Here is a 16,821-nt window from a genome sequence, read left to right on the forward strand (position 1 = left end):
TGGTCAATGCTTGGTACCCTACGATCCCAAAGTCAAATTAGCATGGCTTTACTCCAGTTATGTGATTGCAATCATGTATATTCTAAAGCACCCATGGTGAGCTTTCTATGCTGGAAGACGATGAAAGAGATTGTCCTTGTTAGGGACGTGTGATGTGGTTGTCTAGTGGGTCTGAGAGGGGCGGAGCTAAGTACATGGTGAATGTCCTTCAGGAGCCTAAGGCTCATGTTACTGGATGCTGATCCCGGAGGCCCCTCCCCCTTCCTCCCCCTTCCTCCCCCCCTCCCACACCCCCACACAAAACCGCACTCAGATGAAACATAACAGGTAACCACTAACAATACGAGAAATGGCAAGATAAAAACTGAACAAAAACTAAACAAACAAAAAATAGCTTGTCGTGAGTGAACACATTTCAGTCAATCTGGTTGTTTTAACAATGATAGCAAAATTACAGACAAAAAAAAACAAAACAAAAAAGAACCAAAACACAAACTAATTGTGATAAACAGCTGCCATTATTGAATTAACCAACACCAGCCCCATGCTAGCCTCAGTGACCTATCTTCATGTTCACTGTCTGGGATTACTGAGACAGAAACCTTCTCTGTTTGTCCGACAGGAGCCTCCCATCTCCTACGTAGCTCCGTGGTAAAGGAGAACTTCAGCAGCTCCAACAGTACCTTTATCAACCCCTTAACAGTGGAACTAAACAAACATGATTTGAGGTAGACTGGCAAGCCAACAACGTTTCCAATGATTACCACCTTATTGTTGACAACAAACTAGGGGGCAGGAGAGTAAGAATGACCAGTACCTTGAGTGTATCAGGTTATCTATCAATCAAGGATTCAGCAAATCAATAACCTAATCAGCGGACCACTTATTCCTGCGTCGGAGCGTGACTGGAACAGCATGTCAGTGAGGATTAACAGTCTAAACTGGGATCATTTTAGTGGTCACCAAGGAGCATGGGGACTTCATGTCGGTATTGAATTCTTCCTGTGATTTTGAATAAAATACGTACAACAAAACACATTTCCCCTTTGTCATGTGAATGTTGCTTCAGGGGAAAACCTCCCAGTCTCTGCTTCGGCATGAAGCCATGTTGTGAAGACTAACCTTCCAACCTCAGAACCACATATTGACATCATGTACTTCTAACACAGACTTTGAAGTCAATATTTGTGCTTATCTCGATTTATTTGATGGTGGAAACTAACTTTAGAATCAGTCAATACACAATCTCCTCGTTTTGATCACTGTTAGCAAGACAGCTGAGCTCTGAGGACTTGGGGAGGCTGGGACCTGTAGTCTAAAAGCAGGTGCAATGTGGAATTATTTGGAAGACTTGAGAAAACTGGCTGACGACGCAATGATATGTTTGTCCATTCCGGCTCCTTTGTAGCAGCGTGACGTTGGGGATGCAGCGAGGCGTCACACGCCAGACTCCTCCTCTGACCCTGTGGAGAGAGCAGAGCAGCTTCACTCATCTTCCCCCAAACTCAAAGGAATCATCATTCAAAACGACACAGCATCTAAACTGGAACACCTTATAAAAAAAAAAAAAAAAAAAAACTGAAACACCGAATATATACACTGTACACGAGTGTGTGTGTGTGTGGGGGGAGGGAATATCTTCTTCGTTAAGAGGCAAACTGTTTAACGTGGAGGACTGGGACACCCACCCTGATTGTGTAACGTTTGGCAGTATAAACAAACGTCCATGCTGCGCTCCGTGGTGGGGCTGTGGTGGAGCCGACAGCGGGACCTGTCCACGTGGGCCCCGGGCCCCGGCAGCTGGGGCTCCGAGTGGGCCGGCTGCACCCGTTTCTGCCACACCACGTGGGCCCCGCCGCAGCAGGGCCAGTCCTCTATGGCCCCCGAGTCCAGGATGAGAGGCACAGGCAGCAGGGCGGGGGGCATCTCGGGCGGCGGCGGGGGAGGACAGCAGTAACCTGGTCCCTGGCCGTAGTGGATGTGGATGCTGCAGTCTTCCTGCAGGTCCAGGCTCTGGTGGAAATGCACAGAGGGTCCGTCCATTACACAGCCTCCCAGCCGCCCGCTCCTCCTGCTGGGGGGTCCGTGGGCCTGGTGGCAGCAGGGGGGCGGAGGGGGCTGTAAGGGGGCAGGGGGCAACAGAACAGGAGGGCCTGAGGGGGGGCTGGGCTCATGGTCCTGGTCCTCTGTCACAGGGATGGGTCTGTCAATGGGGTCTACTATGGGGCAGTGGCAGGGGCTGTGCTTGAGGGGGGAGTCCTTGTCCAGAGCTAGGGCGGGGCCTGCAGCAGCCGTAGCCCCCTGCTCCTCATCAGAGCCCCTGCCCGGGCCCTGGCCGTGCTCCCCCTCCTCGTAGTGGTGGTGTCTGTGGCGGTGGTAGTGGACGTGGCTGAACACTGTCTGCTGCTGCTCCTCGGGGCAGCCCCCCTTGTTCACCACCGAGTCCAGAGACCTCGGCCGGGCGCCGGCCTCCAGACTGTTCCTGCGTGGCGTTCGTACCGGACCGGGCCCGGGCCCGTAGTACACAAACGGGTCATAGTCACTGCTCAGAGAGCTGCGGAAGGTGGACCAGCTGCCGTAGACGCCCTGCAGGGAAACGTCGGTACAGTTGAGCACCGAGTCGCTGGAGGAGCCGTGGCAGGGCCCCGAGCTGGAGTCACTAGCCGGCCCGTCGGCCAGGTAGCCGCTGCGCTCTGTGTGGTAGCTCCCCCCCGAGCAGCTGCCCTCATCCTGCCTGTTGTGTGGGCCCCCCGCGGCGCGGGCCTGGGGGGCGGAGGAGGGCGGCTGATGCAGCCGGGAGCTGGAGGCGCTGCGCTGAGCGGGGCAGGCCGAGCGGTACCCGTGGCAAGGGCGGCGCGCCACGTAGTGCCCCCCCGTCCTGCAGCCGCCCCCCACCCTGTGGGGTCTCCCAGGGACCTCCGCAGGGAGGTGGTAGCCGCAGCCGGAACCCAGCGGGCGGCTGGGGAGGAAGCGCAGGGTCTGGTGCTCCAAAGGCGGGGAGCCAGTGTAGTGTCCCAGGGAGGGGTAGGGTCCGGAGGGGCCGCGGGGGTAGTGGGGCCTCATGGAGAAGGGGATGGCGTGCTGGGAGTAGGCGTGGCTGTGGGGACCTCCGTAGGAGTGGGGGTGCAGGAAGTTCTGGCTGTGCTCTGGGGTCTGCTGGATTCGACTCCTCTGGGACTGGCGTGACGCTAGATCTGTGCCTGTGGAGGACAGCGACAGTAAGTAACAGGGTTGATGCGCACACGCGCACGCTGCCGCACTCACACGACAGAGAAGTTCTGGTTGTTACCCATGATGTTGTGCATGCAGAGGGGGCAGGTGCGATGCTGCAGCAGCCAGGGGTCCACGCACTCCTTGTGGAACTCGTGACGACAGGAGATGATCCTCAGGTCCTGGAGACAAACCCACTTTCAACTGGCAGAACTACCCCTCCTCCTCAGCCCGCATCTCACAGTCTCACTATGCATCCATCCATGTGTTCATCCACCCCTCTCTCTCCCTCTCCTCCCACCCACCTGGCCGTCCAGGAACTCCTCCAGACAGATGGCGCACACGGGGCTGGAGTTGGAGCTGGCGGACCCCCAGCCCCCACGGTGGCGCTGGGAGCCGGAGCAGCCCGAGCTGTAGGTCCGGGTCTCCAGGCGACCGATGGCCCGCATGGTCTGCTGGTGGACTGAGTCCTGAGGGGTGGGGGGGGGGGGGGGGGGGGGGGGGGGAAACAGCGGGCCAGCGTTAAAGGAGATGTCAGCTGAGGATGCTTCGGTGCGTGCGTACACAGGATGTGGTCAGCGTGCAGTCACTCACCCAGGTTCTGTTGGACTTGCATTTGTAGCGAAAGGCAAAGATCAGGACTACGGTCAGGATGGCCAGAACAATAGTGAGGAGGATGCCAACATCGTAATGGGGCTGGAAGAGGAGAGAAAGACAGCAGGAGAGGGAGGGAAATGTGTTACTTTCTGAACCCAAACAGTCATCAGTCATCAGGCTGCTTGATAACGGAGGTCACCCGTCTGGCCAAGCACCATGGGCCAGGCAGGTGGATAACCACAGCTCCGGACAATAAGACCCGTTTTTACAGAACACTTGGAGAACTAAAGCCGACTCTGTACCCAGAGTCAACAGCCTTCCTCCGACACAGAACCACCCAGCCTGCCACTCCTCCCCTGCCCAGCACACAGCAGCCCTGCTCCACTCCTGTCCCCGGGGGGGCCTTCCTAGAACGGATACAGCAGTCTGTGTTTTGAGGGGGGACTGGAGGTTGGTGGTGTGGTGGAGATAGTTGGTTGGAATGAAGTGCAGGTTGAAGAGGTGTGCTGGGGTTTTGATATCCTATGTTTTATTTGAGGGGGGAAAACTAAAACAGCTCTTACCCATTTGGGGGGCTCCATCATGATATCAATCTGGACCCTGGCCTCCTCGTTCTTGTTGACCAGACCCATCAGCTTCTCTGCATTCTCAGCCTCCACCAACACCACCGGATGGGGAAAGTAGTCTTCATTTGACTGTGAATGCAACTGTATGTGTATATGTTATTGTTTGTGTGTGTGGGTGTGTGTGTGTGGGGGGGGGGGAGGTCATGGACGGGACAGAAGAAGGGAAAGGGCACAGCGGTTAGAGAACAGGTGAGTTCAAGCAGACGGTGCTTGTTCTGCCAGACGGCTCCTGCTCACCTCGAGAGCAGCATTGGCGTCGTCCGAGACGTCGAAGATGATGGCCTGAGCCCCTCTCTCCAGCGCCAGGCGAGCCTGAGGGAGACCACACAGGAGAGACCCGCACAGTCAACACACACACTCCTCACAATCACACATCAGGACTCAGGGGAAAGGGATAACAGCACTGTTACTGTTTGTTGAGCCTGATTGGGCCATGCGATTTAAACACCCACCACTAGATGGCAGTCAAACTCCACTCTCCCAGTCTCAACACAGGGGGCCAAAGTACAGACCTTCCCTTACACAATCCCACAGCTCTCTAGGCAGAGGGCTATGGAGAGCAATACTAACTGTGCGTAGGTCAGCATTCAAACATACGGCAACCCTGAATCAGAAAGGACAGAATGTGTATGAGAAAAAGTAGAAGTGTGCAAAAAGTGAGTGTGTGTGTGTGTGTGTGCTTGGGGTTTGGGGGGGGGGGGGGGGGGGGGATTGGGGGTAGCGGACACATGAGAAGTTGCAGGTGCCAGCCCTCCATGACTGTTGGAAGGAAAGGGGTGGGGAGAGTCAGGCGATAGAGAGAGGTGGAGAGAGAGAGAGGTGGAGAGAGAGAGAGGTGGAGAGAGAGAGAGATAGAGGTGGAGAGAGAGAGACAGAGAGAGAGAGAGAGAGAGAGAGAGAGAGAGAGAGAGAGAGAGAGAGAGAGAGCGAGAGAGCGAGAGAGAGAGAGAGAGAGAGAGAGGAGGGCTGGGCAGAGAAGGGGCAGTGGTGACGATAGGTCCCTAGTGTGCCCTCTCCAGTTTCACACCCAAACAAACATGGCTGTTTAGCAGGGCTGGGGAATGTGGGAGTTAGTGATCCTGAGCACAGGAACAGCAAAACAGTAGAAACTTGAAGAGAGTTTTCTCAGTCAATACAGGTGCCATGAAGCATGTCCATGTCCATGTCAAAGTGTCAATGTTTGCTTTGGCTTCAAGAGAGTTGTTTGTGTAATTGTGTTCTATGAAAGCAAAGAGATGCATTCAAACCATCACTAAAACCTTGCTAACGGTTAGAGGAAAAAAAGGAAAAAGGCAGTCTTTTCATAAATGTCTCCACACCTGTGCTCTGAAAGTGGACATTCCAATGTGATCTGCCAGTGGGCTAATTGAAGAGGAGCCGCAAGCTTGAATAACTGATCTCCCAGGTCAAACACGGCAATAAATAATACCTCTCTGGTTCACATGAGAGGACTTTGCCAACCGACAAACACATGCACGCACATACACACACAAGTATACTGTATAGTTTCTACACACAAACACACACACCCCTACACATGTAAACTCACACACATCCACATAAACCATCACACTCAAATTCAGGTGAAGCCATCACTCGTTGAGTCCATCAATCACAAGTTAATGAGAAAACCGCTTGGAGGACCGGTCCTTCTGAACTCACATCACTTTTTAACACTTCAAACAACAAAAAGGGAACGTTAATACATAACTAGAAACATACTCATTTCCTTAGGCTGTCACAAACTGTCAGAGGTCCACCCCTCCCCATTCCTGGGAATGCCTCGCGTGCTGCTGTGTGGATGGAGTTCAAAGGTCACGGTGTCAAAACGGGGTCAGATCTGTGTCTTTGATATGGTGCCCAGCGCCTGGCATGTCAACAAGGCTGTCATCTAATTACAAGTGTACGTGCACCACGTGAGCGACAGAGGTAACGGCACATGTGGGACTGTGCTCTACCTGAGGTTAGGATGGTCCCAGCTCAGCATGAGGCTCAGCTAGCCTCTAATCCTGGTTATACATGAAGGAAAAACAGGACTTGTGGTCCTTTGAGCACTGACACACGCACACACACACACACACACACACACACACACACGCACACACACACACGTCTTTTATATAGCCTCCACCACAGAACTGCTAAGAGTTCCCACTGAAAGACCGCAGCAGCCATTTCAGGAGAGAATCATGAATATATTTTAGAATTGGCTTGTGTGGTTCTATTATGTCATTATGGGGACCAAATACAGTCTACTCCTGATGGCAGTGACAAACCCACAGACCCGGAAACTGACAACAACAAAAAAAAGCTCCCGCTATGGCATGATTCACAGGAGTTATATTTAGCTCTTTACTGCGTCTCTATCAAAGGCAAACGACATTCAGACCCAAACACAGCAATTAAAATGAGAGCCAAGGAGAAATGTAGCAACATTCCGACTTTGTTATGGCGTTATGGGTAACATCCAGCTCTGTGGTTAAAGACATCCACCATAGCGAGATACAACATGAGAGGACACATCGGATCAGTAGATAAGATCGGGCATTTGGTCCCAAACAACCTTGCACATGATCCATCCTGGAGTTTTATAACCCTACATGATCAAATCTAATAATCAATGAAGCTGGGGAAACAGCAGCTGTTCCAGCACCACGGTAGACCGTTCCTGCGGTGCACAAGATCAAAACCTCTTGTTTGACGTGCGCTGTGGAATCCATTAATGCCTGTGACCTTTTGTGGTGTTCTGTGTCAGCGAGGGAAATTATTTCAATAGATTTTCCCTGATAGAGGTAGCAGATATGACCTGGCAACAGAGCTAGCCGCTACGCTCTGAATGTCCTCTCTGGGCTTCCCTACACCCCTGGGACTCTGGCAGATACACACACACACGCAAGCACACACACACACACACACAGACACACACACAGCCGTAAGGGCACAGATAGTATCAGGTATGGAATATCAGGGTGGAGAAATGTAATATCACTCTGCCTGTCCAAAGAGTTATACCTGATCTATTTGTGTACATCCATGTGTGGTTGAAGTCTTTCAGTCTGCATATGTCTAGATATGTTTAGAGTGCAGGTATGTTGGACAGGAGAGGAGAGCAGAAGAAGGATAGAGAAAAGAGCAGAGAAAGAAGAGAGCAGAAAGATACGAGGTGGGGATAACAGAAGAGAGAGAAAGAGAGAGAGTCTCTGGAGCTGAAATGGCCGATGGGTAATGACAGGGTCCAGTGGTCAGAGGCTTACAGGTCTGGGACAGGGTGGAAGTCTCTCTCTGCCCGGCACACTGGAACCATTACTGGGACACAAGCACACAGTCCAGTAACAGCCATCCAGTCTGCCGGCACTGGGAACAGGTGGTTGCCAGGACTTGAAGGTGAAACAGACTTGCATGCACAGTACAGTATCTCTTCTGTGTGGTCCACAGTGTCAATGGGAGATAAGCCTTCAAGATTACTCAGCGATCCAAACTATAACTTTATTTTTCCTTCGTCAAGCCTTGAGCTTGACACCCCTCAAAATGTGCTAAAGTATAATACCTGGATGTAGCCTACTGACTTGTGTGGATGTGTGTTCGAGTGTGTATGTGTGTATGAGAAAGAGACAGAGACAGAGAGAGAGAGGGGGGGGGGGGGGGGGGGGGAGCTTAGCGCTGGCTGTGTCGTAGCCGTGCTGGTTGCAGGAGGAAAGGGCGTGGGCCCGCTGGGTATCCATTACTCACAAAACTGCTTTGATGTGGGGCAAGTGGTGGGAGGGTGGGGGGTGGTTGGAGAGGGGGCGTGTTGGGGCAGGTAGACTCTAGTCTATGCTTTCAGGAGCACCTAGCCAAAGGGGGAGGGGCCTGACTTATAGACTGCCAGCCAGCCAGCCAGCCCCCACCCCACCCCCCCTTCCACACAGCCCTTTCCCACCCTGACACACACACACAAATCTGGGCTTGGCCACACACTCATCCAGAGGCTTACACTGGAAAAAAGTTCTGAATAGTGGCTGCAGGTATGGAGCTAGGGGAGGTTTGTGTTGTTCTCTGTGTTCCAACCCTGGGGTCACTGAGTGTTCAATAAAGCTCCCCCTCCCTCCCTCCCTCCCTCCCCCCTCCCTCCCTCCCTCCCTCTCTCCCTCTCTCCCTCTCTCCCTCTCTCCCTCTCTCCCTCCCCTCCCTCCCTCCCTCCCTCCCCCCCTCGGCTGTGTCTGTGACATAGATTTGATATGCAAAGCACAAAGTAAAAGAGAAAGGCCAGCGTCATCTGATACACTGTCACTTGTCAAAAACATCCCCGATACAGACATCAAAGAGTCTGGCAGGGCTGGGGGGTGCTGGTTGTGTGAATGTGTGTGTGTGTGTGTGTGTGTGGGGGGGGGGGGGGGGGGTGAACCTGCTGCTGCTGATGGAGCCAAGAAACAAAGCTTTATTTATCACACACCTTTTAGGCCTCAACACAGCACAGCACCATACATAACACATGTTATGGCCCAGGGATGTGTCTGCTGGTGCATATGCTGGAGGTGTCTGGTGTTGGACAACAGAGAGAGATGGAGAGGGAGATGGAGAGGGAGATGGAGAGGGAGAGAGAGATGGAGAGGGAGATGGAGAGAGAGATGGAGAGAGAGATGGAGATATGGAGAGAGAGATGGAACTGAGAGAAATGGAGGTGTACAGAGAGGCATGTCGGGTTGACCCTGTTTACACTGAAACACAAAGCTCTTCAGCTCATCCTCTCCACGTCTCGTATCTCCATCAGATCAAAAACATTTGTTTCTGTCGCCTCATCCCGTCTCTCACCGCTACAGAGTCTTAGAAGCTCAGCCACATTAAACACAACCAAGCTCCAGGGAGGCCTTGTAACATTTTATTATTTGTATTGCACTCAATCAAGAGATCTGTGACCGGAGCCAAGAATCTTCTCTTAAAAAAAATAATAAAAAAATCTAATAAATCTAAGTCAGATACTTAACGTCTAAAACGTCTCTTTACAAGAGTGTCAGTATGCTGCTACATTCCTTTAGAACTGATTATGGTAGAAACTGTGCTTTCTTCAAGAATAAAAGAGTAGGAGAGAGAGACAGAGAGAGAGAGGAAGGAAAAGAGAGGGAAAAAGAGAGCGGGAAAGAGAGAGAGACATACAGACTGTGCTGAGGCCCTGCAGAGGGCCTGATAGCCTCTCTCACCAGTGGAGTGGCAGGGCTGAGAACAGGGGAAGCCAATTAGAGGCCTTTCCTGCCCTTTCAAGAGGCAGATAATGTTCCTGTTTTCAGAGCGCATCCTGTTTTTTAATCAGACCTGTTAGTGAGAACCTGCCACCCCTCCTAATGTCTTGGAGTAACCCCCTACCTACCCACCCACCCACCCTCCCTCCCTCCCTCCCTCCCTCCTCCCATTCTGAGCCCTCCATCTCATTCAACAGCTCTAGTAAGCCATCAGGAATTCCCTCTTGGAACAGGCTGTGCTCTGAAAGCTGTATCTTTCTACAGAGCAAACACACGCACACATAAAAACCTACCCGCCAGCCATGTGACACTCACACACATGCAGACCCACACACAAACACACACACACACTTGCTATGTGAGGCCAACACAGAGGAGCGAGGAACTGAAAGCAGTAACAATCCACAAGGCCTCTGAGAGGATCTGCTCCCATCCTTGTTATCAGTTTCACAGTCTTGGGTACAGTGTGGTGTACACAGCTGGACTCCTCATCCCCAAAACAATATATCTGAACTCATACCGCTTTAAGGAGGGGGGTTGAAAATATCCAAACCCAAGATAAGACCCCCAAGACAGTTTTTTTGGCAACAACCTGTAGCCAGAGTGGAGGGAGAAGCTGCTAGTCTTTCTGCTCGAATCTCAGGGAGACGCTGAGTTTGTCTGTCTGGGGAAATGTTTGTTGGTCTACTGTTCACTGTGCTTACAGCTCGGTGCCTCTGCCCAGGCCTGAGGCAAACTGGATGTAAAGAAACAGAGAGAGAGAGAGAGAGAGGGTGGGGGAGAGAGAAGGAGAGAGGGAGGGTAAGAGAGGGAGAGAGAGGCCCAGGGGCACAGGGAAATGTTTTTTTTATGGGAATGTTTCACTTAATCTCATAAAGGCAGCGTAAAAACCTCCATCTGTTTGTACAGAGCAGTTCAAAAGAAGCTCAGCATGCCTCTGCTTGCTGCTATATAAAAACAACATTCTAATGCACCCCTCAAAAGGGGGCTGATGAGCCAGCCTGCACAATGAGAATCAGGCACTGCCCCGCACACGGACAGAGAGAAGAGGAGAGAGGGAGGGAGAGGTCGAGGGAAATAATCAAATCAAGTGTGGTCTGGTGTGGGCTACACCATCACAATGTCTCTCTGACCTTCACCAGGATAGAGACCTTCACGCCATCCAGCTCTTCTGATCGTCGTCATCAGAGGTCAGAGGTCACCTGGAGACAGACATCTGACTAGACCCTATGCTTTAGTCTCTCCTTCTGTTCATTGAAGGTTTCACAAGGTCAACAGAGGTGTCTCAGAGTGAGACCGACTATGTGAGCATGTTCAACATGAAACCAGGAGCCTCTTATCATGTACCATACAAAGCTTTCAAAGCCAAGCCAACAGTCCGGTATTACCCTCATGTCACCCCCCCAGTCTTCCTCCACGTGTAATCCCTCTGCAGGTGGTTCGAGGCCCCTGACGCCCTCCTCTGAGGCTGTGACTAGGCTCCACAGCAGAGATCAAAGGGCCAGAGACAGGGAGCAGTTAGAACTGACTTCCCAATAAAAACCATTCATTCATTTGGGACACTCGGCCATATAACATGTATAGCGCAGTCAGATTGTTACAAGGCTTTTTAACATGCCGTATATGACCTTAACCCTGAACTGTGCTAAAAGATCAACAGCTCTATAAGTGTGAAGACAGATGCCTCGTGTTTGTTAGAAATCCTCCTCCTGGCCTTGACCACTCCCAGCCCAGCCTTTAGCCACGTTTTAGCATGGCATAGCCCCGCCCAGCCTTTAGCCATGTTTTAGCATAGCATAGCCCCGCCCAGCCTTTAGCCCCAATTTAGCATAGCATAGCCCAGCCCAGCCTTTAGCCGTAAATTTAGCATTGCCCAGCCCAGTCCAGCCTTTACATTTATTCATTTAGCAGACGCTTTTATCCAAAGCGACTTCCAAGAGAGCTTTACAAAGTGCACAGGTCACTGATAATAACAACAAGATAGCCCCAAAGCATTGCGGGTAGCCAAAACAAGAAGCACACATTGTGAACAACCAAAAAATAAGTGCCAAACGGAAGAACCATAAGAGCATGTAGTAAAGCAAGTTACAATTAAACAACATGACCACGTTTTGCCTTTTAGCCTTTAGCCACAATTTAACATACCCCAGCCCAGCCCAGCCTTTAGCCAGGTTTTAGCATAGCCCAGCCCAGCCCAGCCTAACTCAACCCAGCCCATCTTAACCCAGCCTACAGTACATTAGCCAAGTCCAGCCCACCCTAGCCTAGCTTAATCCAGCCTAGCCTAGCCCAGCCCAGCCTAGCCTAACCCAACCCAACCCAGTTCAGCCCAACTGCTTCCCCCAGCTCCACCACAGCCCTGAAGCACTACTGCCTACCACAACCAGCTAGAGGTGTATCTTCTAATGGGACAAACCGGTTGGGATTCAGGTATTTTAATAACAACATTTTAACATCTACTTTAATGGCACCATCTCTGTTTCGGTGTGTGTGTGTATGTGTGTAATCTGGGCAGAGCGCCCTATATTTAGAGCAACATTTTTCTCAGCTCGTCTTCTCGGAGCGCTGAAGACAGGCTGACGAAACCCTGACCCCGAGTCGCTCTCTTTGAAGTGACAAGTGAGAGATGCGCCCCGCTAATATGAACGCCTTGAGACGTAAACACTTTGCATTCCAAAATACAAGGAGCAGCCTCTTCAAGTCTGGGGAACCAAGCTCGGAGAACGGATAAACATCCAAGTACGCATAAATATTCACACGCGCACAAACAAGCCTCACACACACACGCGCACACACGCACGCAAGCTTTTCCGAGAAGTGGCTGCTGCTCCGTGGCTTTGAAGACGTCTCACTGTTTGCATTTAGAAGTCGTGTGGTCGTGCTGTCAACAAACCCAAATTGGCCTGCAGACCAGAAGAAGCCCTGCTCTCTGCCACCACCATTCCTGCAGCTACTGCTGTGAGAGCGAGGGGAAAGGGGGTGTGCTTCGAGACACGTCGGCCACCTCTCATGTGCTGGCAGATCTAGGACCATTTCAAGGAAGGGGGGAAGAAGCGGGGGGGGGGGGGGGGGGGGGGGGACAGAGTGGGGGGAAGTTGTGTGTGTGTGCGTGCACGTGAGAGAGAGATAGAGAGAAGAAATAAGCTGTCACTCATCTATCGACAAAAGTACAGAACACGCAGGCAATCAAAAAGAGACCATTAAATTCCTCACGCTTTATGCGTGGAGATCTGAGGAAGGAGTTTGATGAGCTATTTCAGCGCCTCCGAGTCTATATTTATCAGGCACCAACGGCAGCAAGTCCAAGACTGGAGCTGGAGACTGGAGCTGGAGACTGGAGCTGACGATCTGTAGAGTCATGCACACACCTCTGGGGGGGAGAATGTTCCATCTCCTCTAAAAGAAGTGAGAATGTAAATGAAATACAGGGTATGAGAGAGAGAGAGAGAGAGAGAGAGAGCCTGGAGGAGTGCTGGCAGAGAGAGAGAGAGAGAGAGAGAGAGAGAGAGAGAGAGAGAGTGAGAGTGAGAGTGAGAGAGCCTGGAGGAGTGCTGGCAGAGAGAGAGAGAGAGAGAGAGAGAGAGAGAGAGATAAGAGAGAGAGAGATAAAGAGAGAGAGAGATAAAGAGAGAGAGAGAGCCTGGAGGAGTGCTGGCAGGGCCCCAGAATATTAATGTGTGACAATTATAAAGCTGCCAATGAGGGGCTGTGGTGAACATAAATTAGACACTTACTGACAGGTCGTAAAGATCAGAAAGGAAAGACTGCATGTGTTTCTGATGGTGTGTGTGTGTGTGTGTGGTACACGTGTGCATGCGTGAGTGAGAGACAGTACAGTTCATTTGGAAGAAAAAAAAAAACTGAAAAAATAAGAAAGAAAAAAAACCCAGAGGTTCCAATCAGTATGTTGGACGTTCTTGCAGGTAAGCGACAGACAGAGCAGGCTGTCTGTGGGGCTGATGAAACACACTACCCATGGAACAGATGTCTCCTCTCCCACACAACCAGGGGCTGAGCTGAAAGCACTGCATCCTGACCGGTCCAAACATCCAACCCAAATCTACACTGGCAATAAAATTCAGTAAATAAAATGTATGTACTGTAAACAGCACGCTCAGTTCCCGTGGTAACGCTCAACTCTCCGTCTAGTCTAAACACGGCTCTCACGTCCATCCTGTCATCACTCCGTCGTGACGTAGGACTGATCGCTCCGGTATATTCTAAGGCTCCGTGCTGGACTCTGATCCTGAAGGTGACATCTGTTTAGCATTGACCCCCCCCCCTTCCCCCCGCACCATCACCTTCTTCCCGGGGTCAGGGGATCGCCATGGTGACACGGTGTGGGGTGAAGCAGGGGCTGGGAGGAGGCCGGAGCACTGCAGAGCTACTGGCCAGCTCCATGCTGACTGACCCTCACAGGAGCTCCCCCTTCTCAAGGAGGACCCTCCATAAAGGTTGATCACCCGTGCACCTGCCTCCCCTTAGCGCAGAGTTGAGCTCACCGCTTCCCCCACCCCCACCCAGACGTTCCATACGCCCAGCCTAATCCCGAGGTCGACCCCTCCCCACCCACCCACACCCACTTTTCACCCATTAAAGCCACCCCTCCAGACTAATATCACCTGCAACCCCCCCCCCCCTTCCCAGCACCTCTCAGACAACAGCTTACTCCATCAGTCGCGCTCAGATTTCTATCTCCTCTCTCTCCATGCCACCTGCACACCTGAAACGGCAGATTACATGGGAATAACAGAAGGCATGCTTGCTCTCAGACTCTTTACTTTGAGCGGCGAAAATAACCCCCCCCCCCCCCCCCCCCCCCCCCGAAACGGCGGCGGCGGGCGAAACGCATACCGCTCCACTTGTTATGAAGCGACACAAAGCCAGGAATGCACTTCCCCATTGAGGAGGGAAACCTGAAGTATTCCCCTCATTGTTCAGCATCTACAATAGCAGGCAGGTCCTCACTAAAAGCTGCCCTGTGTTGAAGCATGCAGCCTGGCTCTCTAATCCCCCCCCCCAGGTACAGTGCACCACAGCTCAGCCAGGCCTGCAGCTAGACCTCACTTTCATGCCCTGGCCTCTTGCCATGACCAGAACGCAGCCTGGAGGACAGGTCCACATATCCAACTTACACCTCCGGCCATCCAGCCTCCAGTAGCTGTGAAACTGGGAGACAGCCAGATGGCCGACTCAGGTATAAAGTGACAGCAAGGGGCCTCTTGTCCTCATCCACACTGTTATTCCTACAGCAGTCGTAGCAGCGAGCGAGGGAAGAAGAAGGGGAAAGAAAAAAAAAAGGCATCGCAAAACGAAGTCTGTAATTAAGGAAAGCAACAAGTTTGTTCTCTCTTCATGCCGAGGCTGCGTTCATTCAGCACTCGGTGCCGCCTGGGGCTGGGCCTCACATCACAGCACTCCTGACTGGAGGCTTTCACATAGTTTGGATGCAGCGATTACATCCGATTGAGTTCATTCTCCCGAGGAGCTGTGTGTGCTTTGGGTCTGGGGCCATCGCTGGGTCACTGCCGAGGATCCAGCACCGTAGGCAGGTGCCAGTCACAGAGGGAGGGGCAGACTGGAGGTACAGCACACCTTAGGCACCACACCACCACTGCTGTTGCTCCCCGGAAATCGATACAGAAAACATGGACCCGATGATGTGAATAATTACACAACTGTGGGTGATCATTTCTTCCTGCCTGGATATGAGTAAATGAATCAAACAGGGACCCGTGTCACTGAGGCTAGATGTGGACTTCGGTGACATCGCTGCCACACCCCTAGTAGTATCCTCTGGCCTGTTCCCACGGGAATGCACTCGGCAGTCTCCGTGACGACAGCGGAAGACTTATGGTCCCGCGCGCCTGGCCTTGGACTTCAAACGCAGCAGATGCCTCATCGAGAGCCTCGACAACTGGGACCTGCTCCTCACAGGCGAACACAGGCTGGCCCTCTAGACGGCTCTATGGCACACAGATTGTTTACTGTGTCGCCTGCTTGTGTGTGTGGGTGGGTGCTCACTACCACAGTTTAACCTACACTGGTCTTCACACACACACACACACACACACATATATATATACACACACACAGGCACAAGCACACACACACACACTAATATATGTCTTTCTTACAAAAGCATAAACACGGGATGACAGTCTGGGTAGCTTTTGGAATAAAATAAAAAAACTGACCATCGAAAGTTCTGTATGCCGAAGGAAACACAGTTAGCTTAAGCTATCGACAATATCAACAACATCCAACTCAGCTAGCCAACAATCATTTGAGTTCCTTTCAAAACATTTCCCAAATTCCTCTCCATAGAATCCCCAGAGCTAGCATGCTAGCGTGACACAGCCCCGACAGGCATGGCGGACAGCAGCAGGAGTGTGGAGGCTGGGGGGGTCAGGTTGATGCCCCTGGCAGAGAGCAGGTCAGCCCAGGCAGGGCAGCAGAAGCACTGCAGGCTGACCTCACCTCCTCCCTGAACCACAGGCCCCAGCCTGCTCCTCCTTCCTCCACATTGTTGGAATACTTTGTTCTTTTGGCACCATGGAGAGACTCACTGTGGAGAACACTGGAGAACAGTGTGGAGAACACTGGAGAACACTGTGGAGAACACTGGAGAACACTGTGGAGAACACTGGAGAACAGTGTGGAGAACACTGCAGCTGATGTTGGCATCAGCGTGCGCGTGTGTTCGTTGGGTCTCTGTGCACTTGCGTGCACGTGTGTCGTGGGTGTACCAGTGTGTGTGTGGACTCATATCTGTGCGCGTGTGTTTGTGTGAGTACCCGTGTGTGTATATGATGGTGGACGGGGGGGGGGAAGGCCTCCACAAAGGTCTCCATTGTTTTGCTTTATCAAAAGGCCTGTGAGTGTGGCCGGCGCTTCCCTGATAATATCAGCTCGTAAACCTTATGGAGGCAGTGGGAGAGACAGAGGCACTGGGTCGGGAAAATACCTCCTTCCCTGCTGCCTACTGTGATACCTTGCTACCAACCTCCCTCCCTACCTCCCTCCCTCCCTACCTCCCTACCTCCCTCCCTCCCTCCCTACCTCCCTACCTCCCTCCCTACCTACCTACCTACCTACCTACCTACCTACCTACCGCATGAACACACTCACGGCCTCTGGAAAGCTGATATGAGAGGAGAATCAATCAGCCT

At 52.2% G+C, this 16,821-nt stretch overlaps 1 protein-coding gene across 1 annotated transcript in view; it reads right to left on the minus strand.

The window, feature by feature from the left end:
* Window positions 1-282: 282 nt before the first annotated feature.
* Window positions 283-16,821, minus strand: part of LOC124468304 (E3 ubiquitin-protein ligase RNF43) — a 64,362-nt gene continuing 47,823 nt past the window's right edge. Inside the window, exons 3-9 of the mRNA XM_047020974.1 lie at window positions 4,671-4,745; window positions 4,371-4,514; window positions 3,805-3,906; window positions 3,516-3,680; window positions 3,290-3,392; window positions 1,689-3,200; window positions 283-1,463 (exon numbers count right to left, since the gene is read on the minus strand). Coding sequence (XP_046876930.1) covers window positions 1,438-1,463; window positions 1,689-3,200; window positions 3,290-3,392; window positions 3,516-3,680; window positions 3,805-3,906; window positions 4,371-4,514; window positions 4,671-4,745 — 2,127 coding nt within the window. The 3' untranslated portion in view covers window positions 283-1,437. The remainder of the gene's footprint in view (window positions 1,464-1,688; window positions 3,201-3,289; window positions 3,393-3,515; window positions 3,681-3,804; window positions 3,907-4,370; window positions 4,515-4,670; window positions 4,746-16,821) is intronic.

The sequence above is a fragment of the Hypomesus transpacificus genome, chromosome 5, assembly GCF_021917145.1.
Source record: "Hypomesus transpacificus isolate Combined female chromosome 5, fHypTra1, whole genome shotgun sequence".
NCBI lineage: Eukaryota > Metazoa > Chordata > Actinopteri > Osmeriformes > Osmeridae > Hypomesus > Hypomesus transpacificus.